The sequence below is a fragment of the Scyliorhinus canicula genome, chromosome 15, assembly GCF_902713615.1.
Source record: "Scyliorhinus canicula chromosome 15, sScyCan1.1, whole genome shotgun sequence".
Classification (NCBI taxonomy): Eukaryota; Metazoa; Chordata; class Chondrichthyes; order Carcharhiniformes; family Scyliorhinidae; genus Scyliorhinus; species Scyliorhinus canicula.
This window is the reverse complement of record NC_052160.1, coordinates 144,865,104-144,887,514: the sequence shown is the minus strand read 5'-3', so window position 1 is coordinate 144,887,514 and position 22,411 is coordinate 144,865,104. Positions and strand designations below refer to the sequence as shown.

At 45.7% G+C, this 22,411-nt stretch overlaps 1 protein-coding gene and 1 pseudogene across 1 annotated transcript in view; one reads left to right on the top strand and one right to left on the bottom strand.

Moving 5' to 3' along the window:
• The window catches only part of LOC119977998 (sortilin-like), a 76,168-nt gene extending 68,873 nt beyond the window's left edge, over positions 1 to 7,295 (top strand). The window contains exon 20 of the mRNA XM_038819284.1: positions 3,571 to 7,295. Coding sequence (XP_038675212.1) covers positions 3,571 to 3,585 — 15 coding nt within the window. The 3' untranslated portion in view covers positions 3,586 to 7,295. The remainder of the gene's footprint in view (positions 1 to 3,570) is intronic.
• Positions 7,296 to 9,646: 2,351 nt separating this feature from the next.
• Positions 9,647 to 22,411, bottom strand: part of LOC119978664 — a 54,469-nt pseudogene continuing 41,704 nt past the window's right edge.

Sequence of the window (22,411 nt, the reverse complement as noted above, 5' to 3'; positions counted from 1 at the left end):
ACCATGAGCTTGGTGCTGACTCCGAGATCTTGATCTTCAAACACACACTTCCTCAGGCGACTGCAGGCTGCACTGCCACATTTGAAGGCGGTGTTGAACCTTGTCACTGATGTCTGCCCTTGTTGACAGTTGGTTCCCAAGGTTCGCAAAGTGGTCCATGTTGTCCAAGGCTGCTTCATGGATTTTTATAATCAGGAGGCCGAGTTGTGTGGTGGGGATATGTCGGTAAAGGAATTTTGTCTAAGTGATGTTTAGTTTAAGGCCCATGCTCTCGTATGCCTCAGTGAAGGTGTTGACGATGGCTTGGAGCTTGGCCTTTGAGTGTGTGCAGACACGAACATGGTTTTGCATACAGTAGTTCAATGACAGAGGATGGGTCAACCTTGGATGTGGCCTGCAGGTCGCTGAGGTTGAACAGATTCCCTTTTATTCTGTAGTTTAACTCCACTCCAGTGGGGAGCTTGTTGAGAGTGAGATGGAACGTTGCAGCAAAGCAAGGAAGATCGAGAAGAGCATCAGTACAATGACACCGCTTTATTTGACCCCAGTCTGATCTTGAACTGAGTCTGTGGTGGATTGTTGGTCAAAGTCACGTCTCCCATGTCATTATGGAACAGGTGGAGGATGGTGACAAACTTTGAGAGTCAGTCAAAATGGAGGCGGACGCTCCAAAATCCCTCATGGTTGACCTCTCTAACGTCTTTGTGAGATCAAAGAAGGCCATGTAGCAAGAGGGTTGATGCTGTTCCCTGCATTTCACTTGTAGTTCTGCATGGCGAAGATCATATCCACTGAAATGAAAAATGAAAATCGCTTATTGTCACGAGTAGGCTTCAATGAAGTTACTGTGAAAAGCCCCTAGTCGCCACATTCCGGCTCCTGTTCAGGGAGGCTGGTACGGGAATTGAATCGTGCTGCTGGCCTGCTTGGTATGGTTTCAAAGCCAGCGATTTAGCTGAGTGAGCTAAACCAGCCCCTTTGTGGGGGGAATCTGCATTGGGACGCTGGGAGGAGCTCTTCAGCCACAGGGAGAAGGCGATTAAGTACGGCTCTTGCGATGACCTTCCCTGTGGCCCACAGCAGGGAAATTCCTCTGTAGTTACTGCAGTCGGACGTGTCACCTTTCCCTTTCTTTGAAGATGGTCACTATTATGGTATCTCTGACATCTCCTGGCATGTTCCCTTTCCAGATAAAGGAGATGAGGCCATATATTCACGTCAATACTGCTTCTCCACCATGTTTTAGTAATTTAGAGTGGACTCCATCTGCTCTTCATGCCATGTTCTTTGATTGTCAGATGGCTTTTTATGCCTCATGCCGGGTTGGGGATGTGCTGAGATGGTGGAGGATCGCACTGGTTGGAGTCAAGGGCGCTGTGTTGAAGACCTCTCCCTCCCCCCAATGACAGCTGACCCCGTTACCCACCCGACCCTTGGACAACAGGACAAACTACATTTGCAGCTTCTTCCTGAGTGTCCAAAGCTCTGACATGCGATCACTTGGATTGTCCCTGTCCACAATCGTCCACCAGCTCCTGGTATTCCTGTCTTGCCTTCCTCTCCATATGAGCCTTATACGCAATAACCTCCCCCCTAATCATCACCTTCAATGCCTCCTACATGGTAATCATTATTTGATTGTCCCGACTCCATGTTGCTTTGCATTCCTTCTGGCACCTTTTGAGCTCTGATTTCCCAGAAATGTGGAGCGTGCAGCCCCTCCACGAGCTCTGTTGCAGCAAAGTTTAAAGGTCCAGTTTGAATGTTCGTGTGTGGGTGATTGAATGAATTAGTCAATGGGTAGAGAAGTGGATGGGGTGGTAATCTGGTATAAGTGTGTGTGAATGGGCAGGGGTGGGTTGGGGAAGAGTCAGTTCTGTAGTTATGCAGGAATTAGACTCGGGTGTATGTCTGGATGTGAATTGCGCTTTCACATAGCCGTTCGTCAGTCCAGAAGTAAAACACTCGAACACGTCAGTAACGAATATTCGTTTATTCACGGCCGGGACAAATCTCTAAGCAGTCGGGGAACCACCTTCGAGAAGTGCCAAAGTCCCAGAGTACGGACTGTCCCTTTATACAATCACAGCTTAGAGGTGGTCCCCTTAAATTCCTAGATACACCAATGATTTGGCAAGGATCCAGAACATGTACTTATATGGAATTATTATCCTGAGGTAGGGTGGTTACTATGACATAATCATTAGCACGGTTCACAAATACTGCTGCTGCTAACGGTTTTCTTATCCTATCCGTCCATCAGGTCCAACTTCCTTATCTCCTTCCCTCTCATGCTCCTGAGTCAGCTCTTTCACATTCCAATGCCCATTGTCTCAGTTGACAAGGTTTTACACACTCATCTTTGCTGTCTCTGCACTAACAGATACAGAGATCTGTTCTCATTCCATTCCCTCAACCCTTTAACATCTTTTTACTTGATGATCACAGATATATTTCAGAACCGTAATATTACGTACAGACACCAAGGTTAAAACAAGACAATAAATGTAATCCACTTCCACATGGACACCAATGGTCTGGGGCTGGAAGATTTGCGCCTTGTTCTGATTCCTTGTTCTAGACACTTGGGAGTACTGGAAACATTTTGTTTCTATAATACTCGTTCAGTAGTTAAATTTGAACTGCAACATTGCAAGGAACCAAGTTGGAAGTAACCTCTGGGGAACTAGAGATAGAGAGAAATCAAAGATGACATGAGGATAAGAATTTTCAATTGCAGACAATAGAAGACTGGCTGATATTGGATCAGCAAGTACAGGCGTGATGGGGGGAGTGGAGCCTGCAACAGTGATGATTACCGCCCTGATGTTGACGGTATTAGGGATCCAGTAATTAGCAGTTTCCATTATTGTTACACTTCAGGTATGAATGCAAATTACACACAACCCACTCACTATTTGGTGTGGCTTCAACTTGAGGCGGAGTTGCATGCCAAACTAACTTTGGCTTCTCTTGAGGAATCAAATTTATAATGTAAGCTATACTGTCTGTTACCTTCAAAATTAGGAATCGGGAAATAAACTTTCAAATATCCAGCGTTTGTATAGAAGTTAGCTTTGTCGGTGCTTATTATCTGGCTATAAGATAATTTCTTTGCTCTGCAAATATTTGCTCATTGAATAATCAAGCTTATTTGTCGGTGTAAGATGATAGAAAAATGTGAAATGCTACTTTAGTTCATATGTATAAAAAATCACCATGATTTATTCTTCTTCCTTACTGCCTGAAATCAATATTTGTTGGATTTGGCGTTTTGAAAATATTCACTGATGTAATGAAATGAAATGAAAATGAAATGAAAATCGCTAATTGTCACAAGTAGGCTTTAAATTAAGTTACTGTGAAATGCCCCTAGTTGCCACATTCCGGGGCCTGTTCAGGGAGGCTATTACGGGAATTAAACCGTGCTGCTGGCCTGCCTTGGTCTGCTTTAAAAGCCAGCTGTTTAGATTTTCCCCCACACCCTGCATGGGAATATCTGTCACATCAGTAAAATTCAACTCCTCAGAATCAACATTTTGCATTGAAACTTGCACTTTCTTTTAACAGGATCTCCTGGAATAGACTGATTTAAGAAAAATAAAATTTGGAGTTACAAGATGCTGTTCCTGCCAAACAAACAGCATCTTAGTTCTAAGAGATGCTGTTGCCTCCATCTGATATTTTCTATCCCGTACCTGTGTTCCGATTTAACAGCATCATGCAAAGGCATTATGAATGTGATGAGTCTAGATCGGCAACCACAAACTTCATAGATGAGACTGCATCTGGTCCTGGCATATTGGAACTAATTTTGAAAGCTCGGTTTCATGTTGGGGAAGGGGGGGGGGGGGGGCAATCGAAGATGTGCTTTAAAAAAAAAAATGGGAGATTTGTCATTTTGGAATATGACTGATTAATTTGCAAACATTTTTAAAACCTGCTTCTGAATACATAACTGCAAACTTTTGTGGACTTTGTATATGATTATACATTCTTGAACAAACCGCTACTGCATTAACCAACACTTATTTCTCATCAAATCTGACTTGTGAATTTTTAAATTAATACAAATATTGCATCTTCAACAGTGAATGCCACGTAATGCAGAATCCCAGATAATGAACTCAAATAAAATTTGATCTCCAGTTTACAGAAGCAGACATTTATTATGGCAATGCTTTTTCCAAAGTAACATAAGATCATGTGACTCCTATTTGGCCTTGGAATAATTTCCCTTTCATAACTATTTTAATATCACAATTAGTAAAGTTAAATTTTCAGGAGCATTGTCCTGCCAAGAACACTCCTATTTTTGTACACATCTGTGTACTTGATATATTTAAGAAGTATTAGAGATATACATTGATTATTTTATTAAATTAGAGATCAGCTGTTAGTTGATTTCGGAAGTTAATTTGCCATTTAAAACTCTAATGCCTCATGCCACGAGAAAATGATTGAGGGCTTTTCACATTCTTAAAAACATCAAAATCTTAATCAATCAATTGTCAACTGTAATTTAATTTTATTAAATTAAAAACTAATGCTTATGCCCTGACATGCTGCACTTTGCTGTTTTTTTCAACGCTGCTATAGAAAATAGTATGCGTATAAACACAAATACAACATACTAATTATAAAACTAACTTAGAATGATATCGGGTAAGTACACAGGTACATTGACAACACAAATCGGTCCCACCTAATATTCTGCCTTTATCTTTATCAGTGGTAATTTGGGAAATAATTTGAAACCATTACGTTCATGGACTTTAGGGTGTTTTTGTTTATATATAGAAATATTATCTGGTTTCAGGAATAGCAAGTTGAGTGTAGTATACTGAATTTGCTTGGTGAATACCTATTTCAGTGGCCTGTCGACACCTCTTAATTTATTTGATTTGATTTCTTTGTTCCTTAACACTTAGTTTTTGGAATTGGAAAATATGAACATGTTATGATGTAATATAGTTTTCTTTTCCTTTTATAAAATCATATTGCAATGTTTTTTTGTTTGCTCATGTGTCCAAGTGCTTTATGCTTTCAGCAGGTTGGGAAAAATCCAGGACAAAAATCTTTCCGTACCCAATGTTGTAAATCCAACACTTAAATAACTCCAGCTTTGCAGCAAGCTTATGCTCCAAGAATGCATGAATAATATGCATTGCAGTGATGTGATGTGGGACTCGGTACTTATTTTTTTCTCGTCCTGTAATATGATAAGTTGTTAATTTACCTCCATGTACATGTTCCAAGATATATCTTCTATTCAGCCACGTGGGACATTAAGAATGGAGAGTCCCAGTGAACCCGTGCGTATTTCCTTAGCTCTTTTTTATAAGCATTGTATAGTTTCAGATCATGGCTCTTAAAGTTACAAAGCAGTTTTATAACTTGATGATGACAGTTGAATATTTGATTTGATTTATTATTGTCACATGTATTAGTATACATTGAAAAGTATTGAATATTCAAGTGGATATGCATATGCTGGCCGAGGATCATATTCAATTCAATTCCCATTGATGCCACTCCACGCCACCAGGATACACGAGGGCGGGGGTCTGCTGCCCACAGGATCAGAGATTTCTGTTGACCGCAAACGGCCAAAGTATTCCGGTCAGGAATCTTTTTGTTTCATCTTATTGTTCTCTGCCAAATAAGGTTGAGGATATAAAATCAAGGGCTGAGGATGTATTAGCATACAATGTATGTTTATATTTCCCAACAGCCACGCATTAATTAATTGAATAGAATTTCCTCTACATATGGTATTGTATTCGAAGAATTCCTGGGATGACTGAAACATGTATATTTTCAAGTTGTTTTCTGAGAAGCAATATTATAAACCATCATAAACTAGAAATGAATTATGCATGTATTAAAGCTCAATAATTCATGATCAAGCTATAATTCTACCAGCTGCATGCAGAGTTTGCTTTTACTCCTGTACTTGCTCGTGCTCTCAAATTGAACAATTAAAGTTTCTAGCTCATACAGGGCTTATTCAGCACATAGCATTTGTGATGGGTCTAGCTGGAAACAAATCCAAACCCAATTCCAGAGCCCTGCTCTGTCACAAAGCTCTGTATTTTGCTCTGTTGCAAATAGTTATCTGATTTTTCTGTTAAATGATGCTCTGTCTTCATGACATGAATGTTATGTGTATAACTTTGTTTTAAACTGTAATAGGCAGAACTTTGTGGCATTAAAGCACTGGTTGGTGCAGGTCTGATACGAATCTGCTCAATGAAGCTGGAATGGGTTTGGTGTGACCAGTTTTCTCATCAGCCTTGATCCAAATAGATGCTGTAAACCTGCTTGCTTTGCTTTCCGTTTCCTTCCTTTTTTAGCAGACTTCACTGCTTTTAGAAACTGCCATCTTTGATTTGAGTAGATGAGTTTCATGGCATATGCTTGTGTGCCTGAATCAATGACAGTATAGAAATGTCCTGTTCACCTGATTATGTCTACTTTCTGAACTGGCACACAATCGTCATTAAAGCAAATCCTCCTGTTCTGAAGATCTGTGGTGTTCAGACATCAGAAGTAAAAGGCGAGAGGTAATCGTGAACTAAGATGATCACTTTTGCACACATTTTATGCCCACACTTGTATATCTCGTATTACCCTACAGTCTCCCTCTTGATGCTGAGCTCATTGCTGCTCTCACTCTGCTTCTGCTTTCGTTGTGTCAGGATCAAAAACTAACATCCATATTATCCCAACATTAATAAATGTAGTTTACAATGGATGACAAGTTAATCGCCTATTGTGATGGTGATTGAGGGATGGATATTGGCCGTGTGAACTTGGATATTATCTGCACAGCAGTGAGACTTCACAACCTGATGCATCTTTAACAATCCAGTACAATATGTATTTCTGCTAATTCATTTGTTTCTTCAACAAAATTGATAGTTGTGTTCTATTGCGAATCAGTCCCTGCATATTTTGAATTAAACTGGTGGTTTTTCTATAAATTTCACATTGTGCAAGGCATGAAGGTCATTATGTTTCCACAAGTGAGACTATTAAATCCTGCTATTTAAAAAAAATGCAAAAGCCATGATATGTATTTCAAATGTATTAGAAAGAATTTTTGGTTTGATTTGATTTCCAGTAATTGTAACTAGATCTAACGCGAGGGATTTCCAATAGAAAGCAAATTATGTAATGAGCATTGTTGAATTAGTTGCTTTGCCCTCTGAATTGCTGGTGTATTTTCAGTGATTAAAGTTTGAGCATTTTTTGCTTTCTCATTTATGTAAATAAAATCATCTGAATCTTAACTATTTAGAATTCATCTTTCTTGGGTACAAACTCCTTTGAGGAGAGTGACTTTGTCTGGTACCAGTTACGTTATGAACATTTTAAGTTTGCATACTTTTGCAAGATCATGCTTTCAAAATTATGGATGATGTAAGGCTTTGCATTCTGTTTCCTTTCTCATAATGAAAATATTGGTAATCACTTTATTCTTTTTCCTTCCATAGCACCATCATTTTTACCACACTTTCAAAGTTACAGAAGTGAAATTTATGAATAATTTAGCCATAAATTTACAGAATATTTTAGTATGATGCATTTCAAATGGGGAAAATACATTAGATCTTAGCTCTCTAATTGAAAACAGAATTTTATTTAAATTAAAAGGAGTATGTACTAACAATCTATTTCCACATCTTGCATTTTTAACCAGTTATTAAACCATCCCCCATTCTCTGCTTTGAGTAACTTCATTTTCCTTCCGAAATGTTGTTTGTTCGAAGTCTATTTGGATTCACTGCTGTCGCTTTTTTCAAATTTTGGAGCTCTTGGTTTTTCAACTTGATTACCTTTTGTGGGTCATGGTTAAGTTGGGTATAGGTTGTCAATTTTAATGCTCTAATAAAAATGTTTGTGTTGTTTCTGTCTTCCCAATTGAATTTTGGATTGCTGCCTTAGCAGGAATTTGATGACTGAAGTTTGGGGATTGGTGGCAGGATGTTACCAGCCTGATGTTAAAAACTAAGGCCGAGAACTACAGTACTCACTGATGATAATCTTTTAGTCTCACAAGTAGGCTTACATTAACACTGCAGTGAAGTTACTGTGCAAATCCACTAGTCGCCACACTCTGGCCTCTGCTTGGGTACACTGAGGGAGAATTCAGAATGTCCAATTCACCTAACCAGCTCACCGTGTGGAGGAAACCCACGCAGACACGGAGAATGTACAGACTCCACACAATGACCCAAACCGGAATCGAACCAGAGTCCCTGGTGCTGTGAAGCAACAGTGCTAACCACTGTGCTAGCTTGCCGCCTCTAAAAGATTCAAGGTGGTTTGCTTAATGGTCAACAAATGAGGGTGGGGAACTAGCACCATCTGCCTAAAGACTAGCCATGCTCAAAGTAGCTTTTTAAATTTAATAAAGCCAGGCCATTATATTAACCAGCCAATGTTTTGACATTATTGTCATGACTGAATTTTTGCAGTTAGTTGTGATGTCTCTTGAAATTTAGATCAACTTCATGTGCTCTATCTTAAACATTTTGAAAGAGTCCGCAGTGAATTCTGCTGAACCCTTTCTCAATAGAACATTACAGCGCAGTACAGGCCCTTCGGCCCTCAATGCTGCGCCGACCTGTGAAACCACTCTAAAGCCCATCTTCACTTATCGAGAATGGAAATTCTCTACTTCCTTACTTTTGTTGCGCTAATATATTGCACTGAGTTTTTAGTGTAGAGATTACTGAATTTAAAAACTCAAATGGTGCCAGCAGTGGTGACTTGCAATTTGTGGAGTACCTGCACCCTAACTTGAATGGCTGCCATCATAACAGCAAGTCAATTTTTCAGAAAAACGCTTCTCTGAATGTGGAGTCCGATGTTCCTTTACCAGCCATGTTTAACAACAAATTGAAATCCTCTAGCTGTCTGGTAACACTAGGCGGCTGCATCTTGCCTAACCATGTATAGAACTCCCAATATTGGCAGTGCTTCAGTCTTGCATGTCTCTCTTCTCGAGGACCTCCATTCACGTGACCAATTTCATCCCTCCGTTCCCTTTCCTTCAGGTGAATGTTCTAAAAGCTAGTGTTTGAAACAAACCTGTTGGACTTTAACCTGGTGTTGTAAGACTTCTTACTGTGCTCACCCCAGTCCATAGCCGGCATCTCCACATCACTCCTGATAGCTTCTCCACCTGGCTGGATTCTTGCTGTTGGCGTTAACCACCAGAAAATGGATCACGTCTCTCTGTGACATTAACTTCAAAAGGTATCCATAGCACACTGCTTGTACATTACAACTATTACCAAAGTCTTTCCCATTGCATCATTCACCAGCTCCCACACAGAAAGGGGGAGGGGAGAGAAAACTGGATAATTTGTAGAATTATAAAATGTCGGGTGGGAAGGGGTATGAAAGTAAAGCACACAAAAAGAACAAGTAAAACTGCAACAGAAAGATTGTTTTGAGAATTGCTATGAGCAGTGATATGGAAGATCCAGTAATAATTTTTTTAAAACAACCAAAAATTCTCGAATTTGCAATAAGATTTTATTCAATTTGGAGATGTATTTAAGATTTGACAAATAACGATAGGTTCGCTCACACCGGGTCAAATGCACTTTGGATTTGTCTTAATTTTCTCGTCTCTCCGGTGGGGGCAACCAGTAGACAAAACCGGTGTTCAGCTTATGACCGAAGCCAAAGTTCAGAGAGCTTCTTGCAATTACTTGCTAATATGAAACTGTATTAGATCAAGTGTTCCAAGATTAAAACCATTAATAGGTATTTTTTAAAAATTTAAGTGCCCAATTCATTTTCTTCCAATTAAGGGGCAGTTTAGTACGGCCAATCCACCTACCCTGCACATTTTTGGGTTGTGGGGGCGCAACCCATGCAGACACTGGGAGATGTGCAAACTCCACACGGACAGTGAACCAGAGCAGGGATTGAATATTGGACCTTGGGTGGTGTGAGGTAGCAGTGTTAACCGCTGTGCCACCGTGCCGCCCTAAACCATTAACAGGTATGGTGGCATTATTGAGGAAACAAATAAGCTGAAGACAATGTTTTGAGGTGCATGACCTGGCTGTAACTAACATACGTTTATGCCCTGATTCTAGTTTTCATCAATGGTTAACAACTTCATGGCAGACAAGAGTTAGAAGAACAAAGTTTGGAAAGTAATGTATATTCAGTGCTAAAAGCATTTTAGATCTGTATGTTATCATTTAAATTGCAACTGGTACTTAGACCAGAATGTAGCAGATCCATACATCAGAAAAGGTACAGTACTCGGGAATCTCACTTAAAAAGCCTGGTGCTTGGCATCAATGCAAATTTCATAGTGTTAGCTTGGGAATGGCTACAAGGTGGGCTGGGAGGAAGAGTGGCGACTCCATGGCAAATATGTGCCTGGGAATTACAGGGCAATCTGCCGGCTCTCTTGTTGGCAGAATGCTAGGAAGGATTGTTAGTGATTACCAGCAAAAAGAAGGAACCATTTGAAATTCACAGCATGGTGTCCAATAAAAGGTCAAGCTGTACACTTCTTAAAATAAAATCAAGTTTCTCGGGCTGTGGACAAGAGTTTTGGTAGAGATTGTGTACTTGGACGAAAGCTTTTAGTAAGGCACCTTTACTTCAAGATAGAATTATATAAAGATAGGATTTGAAATGAGGAATTAACTCCAAACCTGCAGCCAAAAAGGTTTGAGTTAATAACTATGGTTTAGCTGGGAGACATTTTCACTCGTGGCATCTTATTACTGCCGACTATTTATATCAATGGAGTGGCTGGTGTGGCAGTAATATTTTTGGATATGGGTGATGAGTATTATTTAGTTGGTGCACCAGCTATTTTTTTCGGCCAATTGCAACACATGCAGCTTGTATCAAAGATCAGTCCGTCAGCACAACGCTCATGGGTGGTTAGTTGATCACAGCGATAGAATCTGGCCGGATCTCGAGGGTCAGCGTAAATTCCAGCTTGTTTGTTGATGCACCATGCCCCATTAATACGTATTTCCATGCTGTTGGGTTTGCTCTTGGTACTTTCCATGGAAGATGAATTCGAAAATGATTTACAGCCTTGAGGAGAAAATTGTAATATTTATATTTACTGTGATCCATTTGAAAATATAAATAGATGAATTAGGCATAGGGGTAGACTCAGCTCCTCAAGCTTGATCCACCATTTAAGAAGATCCTGGCCTATCTGATTTTAACCTAAACTCCACATTCCTGCCTACCCCGAATAATGTTGAGTCTTCATAAGCAAAGGGTTTATCTTTCTCTGCTTAAAAATATTCAGTCTTTGCTTCCACCACCTTTTGAGGAAGAGTTCTGATGACTCACAACCCTCCTGAGAAAATATTTCCTCATTTCTATCTTTAATGGGTGACCCTTATTTTTAAACAGTGACTCCCTAGTTCTAGGTTCTCGGAGAAGAGGGAATACTCTCTCCATATTTACCCTGTCTCCATATTCACCCTGTCAATACCCAAGTCACCTCTTACTCTACTAAACTCCAGTGGACGGAAATCTAACCTTTCCTCATAAGACAACCCACCCATTCCTGGTATTACTCTGGTAAACATTCTCTGAATCTAACACATTTACATCTTTGCTTGAATAAGGTGACCAATCCTGTAATTTCCTAATGACGTGCTTTACCTGTATACTAACCTGTGATTCATACAGTATGACAACCAGATCCATCTGCATCTCGGTTTTGCAATCTCTCATCATTTAAATCATGCGTTTTTATGTTTCCTGCCAAAATGGACAATTTCACATTGTTCCACAGTATACTCCATTTGCCAGACCATTGCTCCACTCACAAATTTGTATTGCAGAGTACCGCAAGACCGGTCCACGCACTGGAAACTCATTTTTGTCATCCCTGTGGCTTGCTCCTCTGAGGCACGCATAGCAGAATGAGCCTCATTGTTTCTGGTCTCAGCTACACTCTGTGATCTCCACAAAGATGCCATCCACCACCTCCTCGGTGGGTAGCCCTTCTCCCTGAGGCACCAACCCTGCAGCCTCTCTGGACCCTGAAAGGCGTCTGGGATTTGAGAGTGACTGAGCATGTCGTGGTTGTGTGCACACTTGTGCAAAGACCTGCAGGATATATTTGGTATGGTCACAGACAAGCTGAGCATCCAGCAAGTCAAAACCCTTGCAGTTCACACAGTTGACTGCTTGATGCCACAGAACACAATGTTGTGTGAGTGCAGCCTGCACCTGTGGAAAAGGAGATCTGTAAAAGTCCCAGTGCTCTTACTTCCAGGCTTGCCTGATCCTGGCCGAAATGCAAAAAGCTGTGTGCCCTCACGAAGATTGCATCCGTGACCTGGATGTGCAGAGGCTTGTGTGATCCCACATAGGTCACCTGTGGAGCCCCAGACTGAGCCATTGGTGTACAAATTAAGCGTTGCAGTCACTTTCTGTGACACTGGCTGTGGATGTCCTTCACGTCCTCCAAGTTGGGTGGCACGGTAGCACAGTGGTTAGCACTGTTACTTCACAAACTTTCCCATATCACCATTCAATAATTATGTTTCTATGATAGTTCATTGGAAGAATGTGGCCAAATACTGACTAGAAGATAACAACACAGAATGCTGGTGAATTCTTAGTTGGTTAATTCCTGCACAATGTCTTGTATTCCTCGAACACTGGCAATAAATATTTTTATTGTGTGTTTTGCTTTATGTAGCAAAACTTCAAACTTAGTCTTGCTTGAATACAAAGATTGAAGCTGTGATTTGTGAAAACACAGCCCAATTATTATTGCTGTAGGTGTGGTAACTATTGTTCCATTTTCAGGTAAGATGAGAAATTTCCTGCAAATGCGTTTGCATCTCTTCAAGTCCTTTCGGAGTGTGGACACAGAAAAAGGGCGAAATTGCAACAGAAATGTTTGACACAATAGATGTAGGTTTTTCTGTCTTGACATCATGAATTAAGCCGAACCCTTTGGTACAGAAGATTGGTCACTTACAACTTACAAAATCTGATTTTCTATAAACTGAATCATCATGATCCTTCTAGTCAGCAGTAAATTAGTACCAATATCTTCAAAAGTGTGGTTGATTTTTTAAAACAAACTGCAATAGAATGGCTACAGGCAATAATAGCACCTAACTATCAATACATAATAAAACCAGCTTTGTGAAATAATATTATTTATTTATCTATGATAATGGTAAATGTATTACCTGGATTTATTTTAAGAAGTGAATTCAATTTGGTTGTTAGAGGTAATATTCCCTGTTTGCAATGATTTTGGAAATCATCGAGATCGATTGTCCACACAAATGCGCCTCCATATTTATTCTTCTTTAGCCAGCGGGTCTATAATAAAGTAGCAATGGAATTGTTTTAACTCCTTTTAAGGTAGCATTTACATATCTCACTGTATTCAGTTAAATTTCATTATTTTTGGTTCAGACTGTCTGGGTCTATAGTGACCCAAGCTTTTGCATCCTCGATTGAGATGAAACACTGGAGGACTAGCAACTGCCATGAAGATATCCCATGATATTAACCAACATCCAGGCATCAGCGGCCATTGCCATGTTAGTGATATTTCTCCAGCCAGACTGGAGCCATTGCAATTTCAGCATATGGAGTATTAGATAGAGTTTGGAGGATGATGGAACATGATGAGTCCATCGTGGGCCATTCACCTTGCACGACATCTCCATCCATCATGATTTAATATATTTTTTCTGTAACTAGTTATTAATTTTGGAAATTATGCTGTTCTATTTTTTTTTATCATTCTTTAGATAGAACATACAATTTGGAATAACTGATTGTTCACATTGAACATAGAACATAGAGAAATACAGCACAGAACAGGCCCTTCGGCCCACGATGTTGTGCTGAACTTTTGTCCTAGGTTAATCATAGATCAGAGAATTTTGGACACTAAGGGCAATTTATCATGGCCAATCCACCCAACCTGCACATCTTTGGACTGTGGGAGGAAACTGGAGCACCCGGAGGAAACCCACGCACACACGGGGAGGATGTGCAGACTCCACACAGATAGTGACCCAAGCCGAAATCGAACCTGGGACCCTGGAGCTGTGAAGCAATTGTGCTATCCACAATGCTACCGTGTTGCCCTTAAGAACAAATTAATCTACACTCCATTATTCTACCATACTCCATGTACCTATCCAATAGCTTCTTGAAGGTCCCTAATGTTTCCGACTCAACTACTTCCACAGGCAGTGCATTCCATGCCCCCACTACTCTCTGGGTAAAGAACCTACCTCTGACATCCCCTCTATATCTTCCACCATTTATCTTAAATTTATGTCCCCTTGTAATGGTTTGTTCCACCCGGGGAAAAAGTCGCTGACTGTCTACTCTATCTATTCCCCTGATCATCTTATAAACCTCTATCAAGTCGCCCCTCATCCTTCTCCGTTCTAATAAGAAAAGGCCTAGCACCCTCAACCTTTCCTCGTAAGACCTACTCTCCATTCCAAGCAACATCCTGGTAAATCTCCTTTGCACCTTATCCAAAGCTTCCACATCCTTCCTACAATGAGGTGACCAGAACTGCACACAGTACTCCAAATGTGGCCTGACCAAGGTTTTGTACAGCTGCATCATCACCTCACAGCTTTTAAATTCAATCCCTCTGCTAATGAACACTTGGCGTTGGTGTTTGCCATCAAGTGAGCGTTTGCTTGAATCCATGTGCCAATCTTGCTGTTACAGCGCATGGGTCCCATTCAATCGCCTGTTGAACCTATACTTAAGTGTTGTATCATTATCACCTCGGCTGGTTCCGACAGGCACATCAGGCAGACAGAGTACAGACTCCTGTCTATTCCCATAGCTTGGCATTTCATGTGATAGGTTGGTAGCCTGTGGCCACTCAACCTCTTTGGCCATATTATGAACATTAGCCGTCAGGTCCTGGGGTGGGACTAGAAGCTGGGGCCAATGGTTCAGCTGCAAAAATTATTCACTCTGCCAGTCGACCTCCTAAATGCTAAATAGATGATCTCTCTTTCGTTGGCTGTAAATTGTTTTGAGACGTACTGAGGTTGGAGGAGGAAGCAAGTTGCTGTTAGTTTAATTAATAATAATCTTAATTAGTGTCACAAGTAGGCTTACATTAACACTGTAATGAAGTTACTGTGAAAATTCCCTAGTCGCCACATTCCACTACCTGTTCGGGTACACAGAGGGAGAATTCGGAACATCCAATTCACCTCACAAGCACGTCTTTCGGAACTTGTGGGAGGAAACCGGAACACCCGGAGGAAACCCACACAATCACAGGGAGAACGTGCAGACTCGGCACAGACAGTGACCCAAGCTGGGAATCGACCCTGTGGCCCTGGGGCTGTGAAGCAACAATGTTAACCACTGTGCTACCGTGCCACCCTAGCTGCAGCCTGTGGGTCACATGGAACTCTAGAGTTTTTACAACTAGAATCTGAAAGATCAACCAACTCTGTCCTGCTTGTACTTATAGTTCTTATTTGTTAATTTGCCCTTTTGAGTTCCATGGACCTACAAGTAGTCCCCCGTTATACCGCGCTCCGCAATACCGCAGTTCGCGATATACCGCGGGGGGGTTTATGGACCCCAACTGTCAGTTGTGTCAATTTCAGCGGCCGGCTGATTATTTCAGTGAGAGCAGCTTCCCTCTCTGGATCAAAGTGAGCCGGCCGCTGAAATTGACACTGCCCGCTGCTCTCTCCCTCCAATCAGAAACATTAAAACTTAAAAGTTGGATTGGAGGGAGAGAGCAGCCGGCAGTGTCAATTTCAGCGGCCGGCTGATTGTTTCAGTGAGAGAGCAGCTTCCCTCTCCGGATCAAAGTGAGCCGGCCGCTGAAATTGACACTGCCGGCTGCTCTCTCCCTCCAATCAGAAACATTAAAACTTAAAAGTTGGATTGGAGGGAGAGAGCAGCCGGCAGTGTTAATTTCAGCGGCCGGCTCACTTTGATCCAGAGAGGGAAGCTGCTCTCACTGAAATAATCAGCCGGCCGCTGAAATTGACACTGCCGAGGGGGGGGGGGGGGAGGGCGGGTGTTGGGGGGGAGAAGAGGGGGGGGCGGGTGTTGGGGGGGAGAAGAGGGGGGGCGGGTGTTGGAGGGGGGGCGGGTGTTGGGGGGGGAGAAGAGGGGGCGGGGTGTGGGGGGGGAGAAGGGGGGGCGGGTGTTGAGGGAGGGGAGAAGAGGGGGGGCGGGTGTTGGGGGAGGGGAGAAGAGGGGGGGCGGGTGTTGGGGGAGGGGAGAAGAGGGGGGGGGGGGTGTTGGGGGGGGGAGAAGGGGGGGCGGGTGTTGGGGGGGAGAGGAGGGGGGCGGGTGTTGGGGGGGAGAGGAGGGGGGCGGGTGTTGAGGGGGGGCGGGTGTTGGGGGGGAGAAGAGGGGGGCGGGTGTTGGGGGGGAGAGGAGGGGGGCGGGTGTTGGGGGGTGGGAGAGGAGGGGGGCGGGTGTGGGGGAGACCCCCCTGTGGGTGTGGGGGAGAGAGGGTGGACCTGCGGGTTTTGGGGGAGAGAGGGGGGCCCTGCGGGTGTTGGGGGGGGGGGAGGTGGGGGGGCGGGTGTTGGGGGGAGCGGGTGTGGGGGAGACCCCCCTGGGGGTGTGGGGGAGACCCCCCCTGGGGGTGTGGGGGAGAGAGGGTGGACCTGCGGGTGTTGGGGGAGAGAGGGGGGCCCTGCGGGTGTTGGGGGACGGGGGAGGAGAGGGGGGGGGAGGGGGCGAGCCGGAGGGTGTGGGGAGGGGGCGAGCCGGAGGGTGTGGGGGGACAGGGGGCGAGCTGGACGCTGTGGGGGAGAGCAGGAGGGTGTGGGGGAGAGGGGGAGAGGGAGCGAGCCGGAAGGTGTGGGGGGAGAGGGGGCGAGCTGGACGCTGTGGGGGAGAGCAGGAGGGAGAGGGGGAGAGGGGGAGAGGGAGCGAGCCGGAGGGTGTTGGGGGGGGGAGAGGGGGTGAGCCGGAGGGTGTTGGGGGGGGGAGAGGGGGCGAGTCGGAGGTTGTGGGGGGAGAGGGGTCTAGTTGGAGGATGTGGGGGGAGAGGGGGCGAGCAGGAGGAAAAAAAAATAAATTGACACTGCCGGCTGCTCTCTCCCTCCAATCAGAAACATTAAAACTTAAAAGTTGGATTGGAGGGAGAGAGCAGCCGGCAGTGTCAATTTCAGCGGCCGGCTGATTTCAGTGAGAGCAGCTTCCTTCTCCGGATCAAAGTGAGCCGGCCGCTGAAATTTTAATTGGATCCACGATGGGGGTTTTAAATTTATTTAAAAATCTATGCTAGCGCTTCTCATTGTGAGTCTATGGGGGTCTGACCTCTCCCCCCGCCCCCCGTAGACTCACAATGGGAAGCGCTAGCATAGATTTTTAAATAAATTTAAAACCCCCATCATGGATATCCGCGGCTCGGATGCAACCCGGGTGGCTGTCTTGGACCCCAACACCCGCGTTATAAAGGGGGACTACTGTACTGAATTGAAATGAATGCCATGCTGATGAATAAATCGAAATTCATAGCTCCAAAACGTGTGAGTCAGTATTTTGACACATGTAGATTAATATTTAGCTTCTAAGATTCCATGATGTGCATCTATCTGACTCATATCAACAAGGAGTTCAAACGCCCCTCTTACCGTCTTAATATATTGATCAGTGTATCATTGTGCACAAATATAACTGTCTCAAAATTGTCCCAGTTAAAACAATAGAGGTCACATCACACAAATCGTACTTTGATCTCGTAACTTTCCACATTATCGTATCCAAGCCAAACGTTTTTCTTAACCGCATATGAGACCATCTGGTCCTTAATGTATCTGGATTTAGCATCTTTCAAAAAGTCACAGATCTGTCAATGAGAAGAATTGGATATTTTTACTTTCAGCTTCATGAGAAAAATTCAACACTTTTATTTATCTTTGTGTCTGCCTGTCTACCGATGTCATATCTCTGAGCTGTAGCTCTAGGTATGTAAGTCTCTCGAGCATATCATATAGGCTCACATCGCAGAGCAGCAGTGATATAATGCTGCAATCTGATCGGTACCAATTAACCTATTTGCTACCTACCTTCACAGGTGAAGATTTAATGCAATCTTAAAAAGCAGAGAATCTTTCTGTCCGTCCTATATTTATTCTAATTATTTGGTTCTTCATGTGTGTAACATACACCAAAGCATAGAAAATAGGAACAGCAGGAGATCATTCAGTCCATTGAGTTATGATCATGGCTGACCACCCAACTTAATAGTCTGTTTCTAACCCAGCTGTCCCCCCCCCATATCCTTTGACCCTTTAGCTTCAAAGGCTATATTTAACTCCTTCCTGAAAACATAAGATATTTTAGCCTCAAACTACTTTCTATGGGAGCGAATTGTTATGACGTTCTGGGCTAGGGAATTGCTAATTCCCGACCCTTTGACCTGGAATTAACCAATAATTCTCAGAAAAACACCCAAAGTCTTTAGCTGCCCAATAATTACAGTCACCAGGTTTGTAAATCTAAATACAATTAAGTTAATTAATAACAGTAGCTATAATTAAAGATGTATGAAACACAACATGTTAACAATTATTGAATTCCTAACTGACCCCGCTTAAACTCACCCCACCTTCCTCACACATACGAGGCAGACAAACACAGAGGGAAGAAGAGGGTTGTAAAATAATAAGTGCAAAAGATAAGAATCTACAGGAGCGATTCTCTGGAAAAGTTTCAAAGTGTGAGCAGGAATTGCCGCGAGCTTCCCGGCGCTCAGCCCAGCCAAAGCGGCAAAATAATTCAATGTTAATTGGCCCACTTAATGGGGCCTCATGGGCTTCCCGCTGCAAATAACGCCTCACCAGCTGATTCGCCGGGACCGCGCTCGCCAGCCCCCCGCTAACACCGTAAAGCAGCACTTAAGCTGCACTTGCTCAGCCAACCCCAGCCAGCCCTAGCCAGCCCCAGCCAACCCCAGCCAATCCCAGCCAGTCCCAGCCAGCCCCAGCCAACCCCTGCCAGCCCCAGCCAACCCCTGCCAACCCCAGCCAACCCCAGCCAATCACAGCCAATCCCAGCCAATCCCAGCCAGCCCCAGCCAGTCCCAGCCAGCCCCAGCCAGCCCCAGCCAACCCCAGCCAATCCCAGCCAGCCCCAGCCAGCCCCAGCCAACCCCTGCCAGCCCCAGCCAACCCCAGCCAACCCCAGCCAATCACAGCCAATCCCAGCCAATCCCAGCCAGCCCCAGCCAGCCCCAGCCAATCCCAGCCAGCCCCAGCCAGCCCCAGCCAACCCCAGCCAATCCCAGCCAACCCCAGCCAACTCACAACAATGGTGCCCAGGAGTTGGGCCCCAGGATTCGGGGATGCTGACCTGGGGAGCCTCCTGGATGCGGTGGAGGCCAGGGGAGATGTCCTGTTCCCCCGAGGGTCCCAGAGGGTGAACCACAGCCAGTGCCGCCTGGGATGAGGTGGCGGCAGCTGTCAGCTCGGGGAGTGTGACCAGGAGGACTGGCCTCCAGTGCAGGAAAAAGGTCAACAACCTTCACCAGGCAGCACGAGTGGGCAGACACCAATGCTCCCACCCCCACCCCCTACCAACGGAGAATCCAACCCTCAAGGCAATCCCCCAACTGTACCTCCACCTTGTCCCCCTTCAACCCTCCCTGCACACCACCTCCCACCCCCATCCCCACCGCTGTGAGCCATGCCCATGGCTAACGATGCCCTCTCTGTGTCTCCTCAGGAAAAACTCTCCCACAATCGGCGAGAAAGGGCGCAGATTGGCGGTGGGGTGCTGGACTTGCAAATCCTCACCTCCTTCGAGGAGCGGGCCCTAGAGGTGACTGGTGTCACCAACACGGAAGCTGGCGGACGCTGCAGAGGTGAGGAACCACTGGGATCCACCCGGAGGACCTGCCAAAGCCTTACTGACTGACCCATCCCTCCCACTGACCACATGTCCATTCTCCCGCAGGTCCTCCAGCCGACAGCACTGACCCATCCCGGCCGGCCCCCTCTCCAGCCTCCCAGGAGACCACCTCGGAGGAGAGCACCTCGGAGGAGAGCTGCTATAGTAGACGCACAGCTGTCATCCCCACCCTCCCCCAGCGCAGATACACACACCTCAGTGGGACATGTTTGTGATCAGGCTTCTGGGGCACAATCTGGAGAGCACCACACAGCTGCTGATGTACATCAGGTGGAGGCAGGAACCCCCGGGCGTGACAGCAGTCGGAGGGCTGCTGGATCCCAGGACCCAGCTGGGTCCCTGCCTGATGCTGAGCCTCTGGAACACGGTTACCCGGAGCTGATGGAGACGATAGGGAGCGGCCAGGATATTCAGAGGGAGATGTCAGCGACACTCCAGCAGATCCATAGTCGCTTGGAGGAGTCCCCAGAGGTTACGGGCGTAGGAGATGTCACCGGCAATGAGTGGCACCGAGGCCAACACTGCGAGGGTGGCGACCGCAGTGGAGAGCCTGGTGCACAACGTGGGCACCATTGGTGATGGTGTCCAAGGTATCGCAGTCAGTGATGGCCATGGCTGAGGGTCTCGGCAGAATGTCTGCCTCACTGGGGGATGTTACCCAGTTCCAGGCTGACCTTGAGGAGGTTCCGCGGGACATGTCCCGCTCTCAGGTGGGAATGGCTGAGGCACTGCGGAAACTGTCCCAGTCGTCGGTGGGAATGGCTGAGGGTGTCGACACTATGGTGCAGACATTGGGGAGCCACCAGGGCTGGCAGTGCCAGATGTCAAATGGGCAGCCGAGGCTCAAACCAGCTGAAACTCCATCCCAAAGTGGACCCCAGGGCCCTGTGGACACCGAGCAGGAGGGGGTGCTGTGTGCCACCCGGACCCCGTCCAATGGGGCGGTGACTGTGGTCACCAGCTCCCCCGGGTTCCATCCCTCTGATGAAGCCGCGTTTCGAGGTCAGCAAATGGGACGTGGTGGCACGGCTGTGCATGTACCGTCGACAAGTGAGCCCACCAGCCTCAGAGCCGTCAGAGAAGACCCACCAAAAATGAAAGGGAACAGTCGAAACCGAATCTCACTTCAGGAACAGGCACAGTGCCCTTCATCACCACAGTTTGCATTCAGTTGTACCGCTGTCCGGGGGGCTTCTGCCGGTGCTGGGGAGAGGCGGGGATGGGGTGGCCAGGAGGTGGGCTATGGGGTTGGGGTGGGTGGGCACGGAATACCATTGCCGCAGCCTGCTAGGCGGCTGTGCACGCCGCTGACAGCCCACTGTGAACTTAGCGCCACAGGTCATGTGGGTGTCCCCCCCCCCCCCCCCCCCCCCCCCGGCCACCCACCTAGGTACCTTCTGGCCCCAGCTGACTCATCAACGGGATGGGCGAGCTACAGCGCAACCAGTGCCACCTTGTTGGCGGGGTTGAGTGTGTGTGTGGAGTTGCATTGTTATACATTGGAATTGATTGTGTTCCACATGGCGCCGGTGCGAGCCCCTCAACGGTCGCTGAATCGGTCCAGGTGCGGCACCAATCTGCTGCCTCGGCGTCAACACTTAGTCTCAAGAACGGAGAATACGGCCGTAAATTTTTATTTATTTTCTGTGTTTCAATCCAACTTTTTTGAATATCTAATTTGTCTCTAATCTATCGTACAGAGTTGCATCTGTCTGTTTTTTGATCCTTAAAATTCATTTGGTTAAGTGGATAGACTAGTAGCCATTTTGTCGCTGTTTTGACCGAGGAGTGTCGAAGTTCAGAGGTGAAGAGGATGTGTGAAAAAAACGCTACCGGCCTGCCTGCTTGGTTAAGGGTGGCGGCGAGAGCGACCTCTGATGCGTCGCTCTCCACCTGGAAGGAGACAGACTTGTCCACCGCACACATGGCGGCTTTGGCGATGTCCGCCTTGATGCAGTTGAAGGCCTGGCGGGCCTCGGCTGACAGTGGGAAGAGTGTAGCCTTAAATAGTGGGTGGGCTTTGTCCGCATACTGGGGGACCCACTGGGCGTAATAGGAAAAAATCCAAGGCACCTCTTGAGGGCCTTGGGACTGTGAGGGAGAGGGAGTTGTAGGAGGGGGAGCATACGGTCAGGGTCGGGCCTTTGGACCCCGTTTTCCACGACGTAGCTGAGGATGGCTAGCCTGGTAATGCGGAAAACGCATTTCTCCTTGTTATAAGTGAGGTTATGTTTTTGGGCGGTTTGGAGAAATCGATTGAGGTTGGCGTCGTGGTCCTGCTGATCATGGCTGGAGATGGTGATGTTGTCCAAGTACGGAAACGTGGCCCGCAGCCCGTACTGGTCCACCATTCAGTCCATTGCTCGTTGGAATACCGAGATCCCATTCGTGACGCCAAAGGGAACCCGGAGGAAGTGGAAGAGGTGGCCATCGGCCTCGAACGGCGTGTAGTGGCGGTCCTCCGGGCGGATTGGAAGCTGGTGGTATG